We start from the raw sequence: 12205 nt of genomic DNA on the forward strand, positions 1-12205 counted from the left end.
TGGCAGTGAACAATTCCAAAATCAAAATAACAAAACAATTACATTTACAATAGCATAAAATAATAAAATGCTCAGGAAAAGATTAACAAAGAAATGCAAAACTTGTGCAAAAAAAAAAACCTACATAGTATTTTTGAAGTAAATTAAAGAACAAAATAAATGGAGAGACATCTGTGCTCATTGACTAGAACAGCAGTCTCCAACCCTTTTGGCAGCAGGCACCGATTTCATGGAAGACAATTTTTCCGTGGATCAGGGGTGGGGGATGGTTCTTGGATGATTCAAGCGCATTACATTCAAGCTCACATCCTGCTGTGAGGCCTAGTTCCTAAAAAGCCTGGACCAGTACTGGTCAGTAGCCTGGAGGTTGGGGATGCCTTGATTAGAAGATTAATGTTGCTAAAATGGCAATACTCCCCAAATTAAACTACAACTTCAATACAATCCTTTCAAAATTCCACTTTCCACCCTGGCTGGTATAGTTCAGTGGATTGAGTGCCCTTCGGGTTGCTGGTTAGATTCCCAGTCAGGGCGCAGGCCTGGGTTGCAGGCCAAGTCCCCAGTAGGGGGCACGTGAGAGGCAACCACACACTGATGGTTCTCTCCCTCTCTATCTCCCTCCCTTCCTGTCTCCCTAAAATAAATAAATAAAATCTTTAAAAAAAAATCCAACTTCCTCTTTTACTCAGAAATTGACAAGGCAATATTAAAATTCACATAGAAATGTAAGGGACCCAGAAAAGCCAAAATAATCTTAAAAAATAAGAACAAATCTAGAAGGCTCATACATCAATTTCAAAACTTACTACAAAGCTAGAGTAATTAAAACAGTGTGGAACTGTCATAAGGACAGACAAATAGATCAATGGAATTAAATTGAGAGTCCAGAAATAAACCCATAAGGCCAAGGCCAATTGATTTTTGAAAATGGAGCTACATCCATTTGATAGTGAAAGAATACTCTCCTCAACAAATAGTGCTGTGACAATCCACATGCCAAAGAAAAAAGAAAAGAATTTTGGACACCAACCTCATACTATATGCAAAAATTAACCCCAAATGAATAAAAATCTAAATGTAAAAGCTAAAACTTCTAGTCAAGGTGGCAGCATAGATAAAAATAGTGGGCCTCCTCACACATCCACATCAAAATTACAACTAATTTATAGGAGAATCATCACTCAAAACTGTCAGAACTCAAGATGAATAGAAGTCTGACAGCTATGGAATTACAGAAACCACGTCCATCCAGATTGGTAGGTGGGATGGAGAGGCAGAATAGGCTAACGCCATAATCACCTGTGATGCATAAAAATCCAGGAGGGGTATCTCAGGAATGAGGAGTCCCAGCCCCACACCAGGCCTCCCAGCCCAGGGTTCAGTGCCAGGAAGATAAGTCCCCATAACTTCTGGCTGCAAAAACCAGCAGGGATTGAGTTTGTGCAAGAAGCTTCTGGAGTCCCAAGCTGTTCCTCTTAAAGAACCCACACATAAGCTTACTCAGACTCACTCCCTCTGATCTCAAGCACTGGGGTAGCAGCTTGAAAGGCACTAGTAAGATATGGTGAGGAACTGAAGTGTCTGGGATCAAGGTGAGAACTTGGGGACAGCTCACTCCCAGACAAGCAGGCAGAGTCACAGAGTAGGCAGGTGAGTGCCATATCTGAGACTCCATCAACCTGGCTAATACTGCTTGCCCTGCCCTGGAGGTCCTCTGAAGCTCCATCCCACCCAACTTACAGCTGTTCACAGTAGCTTTTCCATATGAATGGCTGGTCTTGACTCTTGCTTCACAACTTCCTAAATCCTTTCAAACAAGCAACAGCTAGCCTCAGTGAGTTCCCAGCCAACATAACACTTGATAAGTGGTCCTGGGCTTGGCACTAGCAGTAAGCATCCTAGATTCACAGCTTGGCTTTGCCTGGGAATCTCCGAGTACAGTTCAAGTAGCAGCCATCTCAGATTGCTTTATAGACCAGGCAGCATGGCCCTGAGGCAAAACACAGGTGAGGGGTGACCTTGGCCTGCACCACCTGGGAAACCCCAGGGCCAGCACACCCAGTGGACAGCTACAGACCACACCAGAGCACTGTCACTGTGCCCCTGCACAAATGATCCTCCACAGAGGGTGGAGGTTGGTGGTCAGTGGTCACAGCCAATCCTTACAGCTGACTGACCTGGGTAAATCCCTCTCCTTGACCTGCCAACAGTAATCAAGGCTCAACTACAAGAGGAGGGTCTACTCAGCCCACACAAAGGATGCACCTCAGGTACCCAGCTTGGGTGATGGGGAGACTGTGCCACTGAACCCTACAGGACACCTACTACATTAGGCCACACTACCAAGACACAGAGTCATAGCAGCCCTACCTAATAATAAAAACAAACACAGTGAGGTTGCCAAAATGAGGAGACAAAGAAACATGGCCCAAATGAAAGGGCAGATCAAAACTCCAGGGAAACAACTAAACAAAAGGGAGATAAACAATCTATCAGATGCAGAGTTCAAAACATTGGTTATAAGGATACTCAAGGAACTTAGTGAGAACCTCAGAAGCATAAAAAGGATCCAGTCAGAAATGAAGGATTCACTAATTGAAATAAAGAACAATTTACAGGGAAACAACAGTAGAGTGGATGAAGCCGAGAATCTAATCAATGATTTGGAATATAAGGAAGCAAAAAACAATTGATCAGAACAACAAGAAGAAAGCAAAATATTTTTAAAAACCCAAGGATAGTATGAGCAGCCTCTGGGACGAGAAATAACTAAAGGAGTTCATCATCTCCAAATCACTATTATATGAAATGTTGAAGGGACTTATTTAAGAAAAATAAGATCAAAACTATGAACAATAAAATGGCAGTAAAATTTCAGATATCTTGTGTAGCAATATTTTTGCTGATGTATCTCCTAGGGCAAGGAAATAAAGGGAAAAATAAACAAATGGGACTACATCAAATTAAAAAGCTTCTTCACAGCTAAAGAAAACATCAGCAAAATGAAAAAGGAACTGACTTTATGGGAGAACATATTTGCCAATGATATACTGAACAAGGGTTTAATTTCCAAAATATATAAAGAACTCATATGACTTAATAACAAGAAGACAAATAATCCTATTACAAAACAGGCAATGAACCCAAATAGACACTTCTCCAAGGAGGACATACAGAGAATCCATAGACATATGAAAAAAAAAATGCTCAACATCACTAGCAATCAGAGATGCAAATTAAAACTGCAATGAGGAGTTTTACCCCCATCTTCTGCACAGGGCTGGCAGTAAGATAACCAGATGGATGGGATCCACATTGTGTGTAACCACTACCAGGTGGGCCTTCTTGTTCTCCACCAGGGTGGTGACAGTGTTAACTCCTGCTCAAAGGTCAGGTGGCCTCTTGTTTGGGACATCCCCTTTGCCGGCATCTTTTTTCTTTGCCCTATGCCATCAATCTCTGCTTCTTCTCTTGCTTTGCCTCTGGTCAGTATTTGTGGGCCAGCTTGAGCAGCTGCATAGTTGTTTGGTACCCAAGGTCTGGGTGAACTGGTTAATGGCAACAGGCACTTTCAGATGCTTATAGAGAATAGCCCATTGCCTCTGCAGTTGAATGTAGCAGGGCCATTTGACAAAGTGGGTGAGGTCCCTTTTGGGCTGGATGTCTTGTCTGATGACAAAATTCTTAGGCCTTTTCTCAAAAACAGGATTCACCGCCTTCTTGGCCTCCTGCTTCTTCATGACAGCAGGGGCCAGTGCCTCTTTTTTTCCATTAGCCTTCTTTCCGTTTAGCATCTTGGATGGCGGGAGGAGAGAGCTCATGCATGATTTTTATAAACTGAATAGTATTATGTTCTATTCAGAGTGTGGATGCATCAAAGTTTATTTAATCAATTTCAAATTGTGCCTTAAAGTTGTTACCTATTTTTCATTGATATTACAAATCATATAGCAATGAACGTTCTTGTGCAAAAAATCTCTTTACTTCTGATTATTTCTTTAAGATAGTTTTTATTATAGAAAAATACACATAACATAAAATTTAACATCTTACCCATTTTAAGTGTATAGTTCAGTAATGTTCAATATTTTCACATTGTTGTGAAACAAATCTTCAGAACTTTTTAATCTTGCAAATCTGAAACTTTATATCCATTAAGCAACTCTACTTCCCCCATCTCCTTAGCCCCTGGCAAAACCATTCTACTTCTGTTTCTATGAATTTAAATATCTCATGTAAATGGAATCATACAGTATGTCTTGCCTTTTTGTGTCTGACTTATTTCACTTAACATAATGTCCTCAAAGTTCATCCATGTAGTATCATGTAATAGGATTTCTTTCATTTTTTAAGCTAAATAGTATTTGATTGTATGTATATACCACATTTTGTTTATCCATTCATTCACCAATAGATATTTGGGTTGCATCTACCTCTTGGATACTTTGAATGGTACTGCTGTAAGCATGGGTGTACAAATCTCTTGGAGATTCTGCTTTCAGTTCATCTGAATATATAACCAGAAGTGGGGCTGCTGGATCACATGGTTGTTCTATTTTTAATTTGTTGAAGAATCTCAATACTGTGTTCCATAGCAGTGGCACCATTTTACAATCCTACCAACAGTGAACAAGGATTTCAATTCTGCACAAGCTTGCAGTCACTTGCTATTTTCTGTTTTTGTTTGTTTGTTTGTTTGGGGTTTTTTTTGTGATAATAGTCAGGCTAACTGGAATGCATAGATAGCTTGTTGTGAGTTTGATTTGCATTTTCTGATGATTAGTAATGTTGAACATCTTTTCACATACCTGTTAGCCATTTGTACACCATCTTTGGAAAAATGTCTCTTCAAACTTCACTCTCTCCTGTGCTCCCACATCTGGGCAAGCTAATAAGAAAGCCTGAATACTTCCTGCTTTGGTGCCTGGAGGGGTTTCAAACCACATAAGCCCATCCATACACAGAAACTGTCACCCCAGCCCCAACCATAACCACAATTAAAATCCCAAGCCAGCTTCTTTTCTATGGTTTCTCAAGCCATTTTTGGACCAATCTGGGAGGCCTGGTTGCTATCCCCAGAAAGCACATTATGTAAGTAATAAATAGTTTCACACCTCCTTAGTGTGTATGTGGTATGATCAGTCTTGACATGTGAACCAAATTCGGGGTGGAGGTTCACCCTGTTTCTGCATAATGGTCACAACAGATGTCTACCATGTTCTCCTCATGGTCTCAAGGTAACTATTGCAGCTCTAAACAACACATCCTCATACCAGAATTGCCAGGATGAGGGCCTGTGGTGGAAGGTGTTCACTTCATTGGTCCTCTAACTCTTACAAAGGAAAATCCTTCCTGGTAACCCCCAGCAAGTTCCCTGATATGTCTTATTGACCAGCAGTGGTTTATATGTCCACCTCTAAACCAATAATTGACAAAGGAAAACAAGATTGGCTGAGACCAATCACTACTGACATATCACTGTATAAGCAATGTTAGAGGTTCTGTTAGTAAGGAAGGAAGGAAGATTTGCTGTTAGCTATTAACCAACTCACATCTGCCACAAGAATGTTGATACAGTCCTTTTTCAGATATTTTATGTAGAAGTTTTGCATAAGGGTCAGTATATTGTATATTATTTTGAAGACTTTTTTTTCTGATGACTATTAAAATTGTACTGGCTTCACAAAATGAACTGAAGAGCTGTCCATCTTTTCCTGTGGTGTGGAATATACACCTTTAACTTATGATATGCATCTTTAACTTTTTGTGATATATACTTAAAAGTTATTATAATTCTTAGTGTATAATGCAGGAATCTCACAACAAAAATTGCTCTTGGATTTTAACCAAAAGTAACATAGAAATGTTAGTGTAACCTCTTTGCAGCTGTATTTGTAAATGGCATTCTTTTTGGCAATATCTTCTTCTCATTGAATATTATATATTTTTAAAAGATTTTATTTATTTAGAGAGAAGGGAGGAAAAAAGTGAGGGAGAGAGACATCAATGTGTGGTTCGTTCAATAACTAACTACACTCTTGTGCTTCTGTAAAGTATATTGCCTTAGTACTCAGTCCTCTGTTTTCTACTCATCTCTCTTTCCAGGGGATTACATTGAAGTCCCTGATTGTTAAACACCATCAATTCACTATTGATTTCCAAGTTTACATTTTTCAACTCAATTTCTCCCTTGTCCTCCAGACCAGATCACTAGAAGAGATCACAAACCACATCCCTGATACAGTACTCTTGCTTTTTGCTTTCTTCTCTATCTCAGAAATGGTACCACCATCCACCCACTTATTGTTCAAACCTAAACACTAGGAGTCATTCTTGTCTCCTTTCTTTCTCTCAATTTTTGCAACCCCCATAAAAACAACCTGAATACCTGTCAATTTTACTCCCAAAATATATTCTCAATCTCTCTCCATGTGTCCATATCCACTAACACTGCTTTAGATGAAGTAAAATCATGACTATTTCTTGTTGCATCAACTGCAACAACTTCCAAACTGTTATCCCTATTTATACACTTAACCCCCTGTACAAATTAGAATGCTTCTTACACCATACACAAGAATGAGTTCCAAATGGATTAAAGGCTTAGCCCTGGCTGGTGTGGCTTAGTGGATTGAGTGTAGGCCTGTGAGGGGAAAGGTCACTGGTTCGATTTCCAGTCAGGGCAGCCTGGGTTGCGGGTCAGGTCCCCAGTAGGGGGTGTTCAAGAAGCAACCACACATTGGTGTTTCTCTCCTTCTCTTTCTCCCTCCATTCCCCTCTTTCTGAAAATAAACAAATAAAATCTTTATAATTTTTTTCAAAGGAATTCAGAGTAAGACTTGAAACCATAAAACTCCTAGAAGAAAACGTAAGCAGTAAAATCTCAGACATTTCTCTTAGCAATATTTGTTTCTGATATATCTCCTCGGGCAAGGGAAACAGAAATAAAAAGAAATAAATAGGACTACATCAAAATAAGTTTTTGCACAGCAAAATACCCCAACAAAATGAAAAGAACCTACTGAATGTGAGAAGATATTTGCCAATGATACATTGATAAGAGCTTAATATCCAAAATTTATAAAGAACTCATATAACTCTATACCAACCTTCCCAAACAATCCAATGAAAAATGGGCAGAAGACATGAATAGACACTTCTCCAAAGAGGACATGCAGATGGCCAATAGACATATCAGAAGATGCTCAATGTCACTAATCATCAGAGAAATGCAAATTAATACAATGAGATATCACCTCACATCTGGCAGAATGGCTATCATCAATAAATCAACAAATGAAAAGTGTTGGCAAGGATGTGGAGAAAAGCAAACCCTTGTGCACTGTTGGTAGGAATGCAGACTGGTGTGTCCACTGCAAAAAATTATGAATGGAACTGTCTTATTACCCAGCAATTCCACTTCTGGGTATCTGAAGAAACCCAAAACACTAATCAGAAGAATATATGCTCCCCCCATATTCACTGCAGCATTATTTACAGTAGCCAAGATACGGAAGCGGCCCAAGTGCCCAACAACAGACGAGTGGATAAAAAAAAGGTGGTGGTACATTTACACAATGGAATATTGCTGAGCGATAAAACACAATGAAATCTTACTATTTGCCACAGCATGGGGGACCTAGACTGTATTATGCTCAGTCAAATAAGTCAGTCAGAGAAAGACAAGTACCATATGATTTCACCTATATGTGAATCTAAAGAACAAACATAAACAAACAAAATAGAAACAGACTCATAGACACTGAGACTGGACTGGTGATTAACAGAGGGAAGGGGTTTTGAGGCTCTGGGTGAAAGAGGTGAAGGAATTGAGAAATACAAATTGGTAGTCACAAAATAGTCATGGGGGTGTAAAGTACAGCATAGGGAATACAGTCAATAACATTGTAATAAATATGTATGGTGCCCAGAGGGTATTGGAAACAATAGGGGAGCATTTTGTAAAGTACATGATTGTCTAAGCACTATGCTGTACACCTGCAACTAACACAAAATAATATTGAATGTAAACTGTAACTGAAAAATAAAATTTTGGAAAGAGAGTCTAAGTTGGAAACACACAGTTGTGATAGAGGTAGTATTTAAAATTATGGAAGTGAATAAGCTTATCCAAGAAGAGTATATAGAATGAAAAAAAAGAAGAGGTCTGAGGACAAAACTGGGGAAACACCAACTTTGGGGCCTCGGGCAGAAGAAGAACAAGCAATTCAAAGAAACTGAGCAAAATAAGGCAGAGCGATAGGAGAAACATCAGTAGAATGTGATGTCGCAGAAACCAAGACAGGGTGGAGTGTCAAAGATGGAATGGTCAACAGAATCAAACCCTATTGAAAAGTCCCATGAAAACTGACTTTCAAAGTATCCAGTAGCTTTTGTACTGGGGTAGAGACTTCTGGTGACCTTATCAGAGAATTTTCATTAAATTTATTTGGGGGCAAAACCCAAAGTGCAACAGCTTAAATGGTGAAACATAATGAAGTGGACAGGCCTGGTTGGTGTAGCTCAGTGGATTGAGCGCGGGCTGGGAACCAAAGTGTCCCAGGTTCGATTCCCAGCCAGGGTACATTCCTGGGTTGCAGGCCATAACCCCCAGCAACTACACATTGATCTCTCTCTCTCTCTCTCTCTCTCTCTCCCTCTCCCTCCCTCCCTTCTTTCCCTCTCTAAAAATAAATAAATAAAATCTTAAAAAAAAAAGATTAAAAAAAAAATGAAGTGGACATAGTAGAGACTATTTTCTAACAAGAGAGAAAGGCCAGAACATAGAGTAGAGGGAGGAAATTATTCTAAGATCAGAGGGAACTTGAACAGTTTTACTATATGGGGAAAAAGTACGAACTAGCACCCGAAAGGGAGGAGGTGCTGGAAATACAGGGGAAATAGCTGTATTGAAGTCCTTGAGGCAAAGGAACAGGAGGGACTGGGATCTAGAGCATGAAGATAGGGTTTAGCAAGGAAATCTCAAGGACTTTATGGCTCAATCGCTGGATTTTCATATATATATATATAAAAAGATTTTATTTATTTTTAGAGAAAGAGGAAGGAAGGGAGAAAGGGAGGGAGAGAAACATGATTTGCCTCTTACACGCCCCCAACTGGTGACCTGGTTTGCAACCCAGGCACATTCCTTGACCAGGAATCAAACCAGCAACCTTTCAGTTTGCAGGCCGGCACTGAATTCATTGAGCCACACCAGCCAGGGCTGGATTTTCTTAATTGAGAGGAACTCCAAATTTATCTGCTTAGGATGAGAAGGGAAGAGTGAAGACATCTTGAGACTGTATCGAAAGTTTGATATAGCAACTGAGAGTTATAGAAGAGGAAGCTGAACCAAAAAGAGTCCTCCTTGCACCCACTCATCCATCTCCCAGGTTAGAAATTCATTCCGCTTGTCTAGGTATTGTCTATCAGAAACTCTTGGAAACAAAGAATCATTTCTGGCTCATGAAATGCTCTGTGAAGCCTCCCAGCCAGCCGACCCTGTAGGAGGCGTTATATTAAGAAACATAGGTCCCAGGCAGAGCTCAGTGAGCGCCAACGCTCCCGCCAAGCAGGGGGCGTACTGCCAATGCTGGTGGGTCCCAACGCACCTCGCGGCACAACTCAGAGCTCATATCTGTGACGTGCTACCCCATCCCCTCTAGCAGATGTTCCTGTGGTAAGCGAATTGGCTTCACTCTTTGTTAGGAGAGCGAGTGGGTGAAAAAGTGAGGAGTCCGAGGAGGCCAGGACTGGGCAAGAATTGAAGTGGGACTGAGCAAGGAAGTGAGGGGCCTATCGGTAGGTGGCCACTGCTTATTACAGCACAGGCGGGGAGTCTGCTGACTAGGCCGCGTCAGCCATGGCCCTGGCCTTAGGGGACGCTAAAAGTGGTTTCCGCTACAGCGACGTACTCCTGTTCATTAATGAAGAGGTGCTCAGTAATGGCGGCGGCCCGGACTTCTATGTGGCCTTCCGCGAACGGCCCTGGGACGAGATAGAAGACCGGCTTCAGGCCATCCTGACTGACCCTCAGGTGCCGTTCACCTTCAAGAGGGCATGCGCCTGGAGTGCACTGGCTTTGGGTGTGCGTGTGGCCGCAAGGCAGCGAGAGCAGCGCGCGCGCAGGGTCCGCCGACTTCAGGAGCAGGTTCAGGAGCAGGAGACCGCCTCCAGGTCTCTGGCTTTCCAGCTGCAGCGGCTGCGCAAGGAGCGTGATTTGCTGGTCTTGCAGTTGCGTCGCGCGCGGGAAAACCTCCAGCAGACGCTGGACCAGCGCGAAGTGGTGCGCTGGCAGCTGCTCCAGGCCGAAAGGCGGCTCCAGATGGAGTCTCAGGCCAAGCGCCTCAGTCATGCTACGTGGCCTCCGAATGTGCAGGAGCGGAACCAGGTGCTGCCCAAAAGGTGGCGACGTCGGTTGGATGCAGGTTCCCAGAAGGTGACCCAGATGGCGACCCAGACGGCCTCAGCAACGGGTGTGCTTTACATGCCAGGGTTTCCAGATCCCCAGATGCCTACTGGGGTGTTCTATCCATCTGGCACATGCCCTGCAGTTGGGTTCCAAGAGGGGGTAGCCCTGCAGTGTTACCAGTGGAGCCAACGCCAAGAGGAAGGTCCTGTGGGGCCCTACTTCATAAACCCCTCAGGGCACAGCCAGAGTCAAGAAAACCCAACCTCAAGAAACAGAAACCTGAGGGACAGGTGCCCTGTCTACCAAAAGGTAAGAAAGCTTTTGAATCCCAGAAAAGAGGGGAGACCCAGACCTCATGAGAAGGGATTGGGATTGCCTATAGTATATGCCTATAGTATAGAGTGTGAATAATTTTTTTCCAGACACTTGTCTTGCAATAAGTGCAAGAAAATCTAGATGCCAAGTTAGATGGGAAGTCTTGGCCCAAAACAAGCTCCTTACTTGAGTTTAGGGAATGTAGAAAAAGAATGGACAAATACTCCAAAGAGAAATCAATTTCTGGAGGCTCCTTTGTGATTGAAAACTTTTATTTACATAATAGAAAACTTGAAAACCTAGCAAACAAAAATTGTCATCCTACCATCAAGCAATAGCCATTTTTAACATTAATATAGCTATTTTCACATATTGATCTCTTTCCCCAGTTTCACATTATACATGTATGTATATGTGGGTATATAGTGTGTGTTATTTTAAACAAATATGAAATTGGCTATGTTCATTAATCTTTGAGAGGAAAATTTCTGTAATTGCATTTAAGTTCACAGGTGTTGAACTCTGGATGGCTGCTACCAATTGGTTCACACTATATAGAGGCCAGCATGATGAAACATTCTTTTTCTCCTTTCTGTATTCTCCTTAACCTCCTTTCTCCAATAATACCAGGTCTTCAGTTGAGAATAGTGATACTTTTAGAACATAAGATAGATTATATTCTGGAAACACTGGTTTTCTTTGAGAATGTGATTATTATGCTATAACCTGCAGCAATGTTCATATTTGTTTCTTGATTTGGTTTTTATAACATTCATAGGTGAGGGCATGTTCTTTTTGTCTCTAACCTCCAGAAACCTATGTGAAGCTGAAGAAGCTCTGGCTCCCAAGTGTGTGAATGTTCATGAAATACCCTTCTGGCTCTGAGCAAGCAGCCTGCACTGCACTGAAACCTCAACTGGCTGGAGCTAAAAAGAATGTGGAAGAATCAGGGAAAAGGAGACATTCTGGCACACATATTTTGGAACAAGGGAGAACAGACAGATTTTATTAGAACTTAATCTTTCTGTTGGGGAAAAGGGATTAATATAGCACAGTTCAAATGGGGGTTGGGGTGTTAGTAGTATATTTTAGAGATTATAGCAATTTTATTGAGTTTTATTCATTAATTGAACTAATAGTTATTGTCTAATATTTCTTAGGAACTACAATTATGTTATTATCTGGTTCACACATTATAACCTTATTTAGTGAGTTTGGTTAGATTATAGGAGAGAGCATAATTTGAGATACAAAATAGATCAGAGGTGACCTCTTTGCCTTGCATGTAATACAACCTTTGGGTAAAACGAACTGAAATAATATCCAGATAGTTTTGCAGTCTTGAGAGCAACATCAAATAGAGTTTCATGAAAGGACTTGAGTAACATAACTGCTCATCTTGTTGGTCCCAGGTGAGACAAATGATTAGTGGCAAATATTGGGAAAGTGGCCAGAACCAGGACTTTTCTGGTTCTGTTT

At 41.3% G+C, this 12205-nt stretch overlaps 1 protein-coding gene and 1 pseudogene across 1 annotated transcript; one reads left to right on the plus strand and one right to left on the minus strand.

Annotated features, from left to right (window-relative positions):
• Positions 1 to 3251: 3251 nt before the first annotated feature.
• Positions 3252 to 3904, minus strand: LOC114505519 (annotated as a pseudogene).
• Positions 3905 to 9862: 5958 nt separating this feature from the next.
• On the plus strand, positions 9863 to 11813 carry LOC118498397 (testis-expressed protein 13D-like). The gene is made up of 2 exons (XM_036016359.1): positions 9863 to 10720; positions 11539 to 11813. The coding sequence occupies exons 1-2, from the start codon at positions 9863 to 9865 to the stop codon at positions 11548 to 11550; spliced, it is 870 nt and encodes a 289-aa protein (XP_035872252.1). The 3' UTR covers positions 11551 to 11813.
• Positions 11814 to 12205: the final 392 nt, after the last annotated feature.

The sequence above is a fragment of the Phyllostomus discolor genome, chromosome X, assembly GCF_004126475.2.
Source record: "Phyllostomus discolor isolate MPI-MPIP mPhyDis1 chromosome X, mPhyDis1.pri.v3, whole genome shotgun sequence".
Lineage (NCBI taxonomy): Eukaryota > Metazoa > Chordata > Mammalia > Chiroptera > Phyllostomidae > Phyllostomus > Phyllostomus discolor.

Coding starts and splice junctions, on each gene's coding strand:
- LOC118498397 (XM_036016359.1), top strand. CDS start 9,863: ATGGCCCTGGCCTTAGGGGACGCTAAAAGTGGTTTCCGCTACAGCGAC.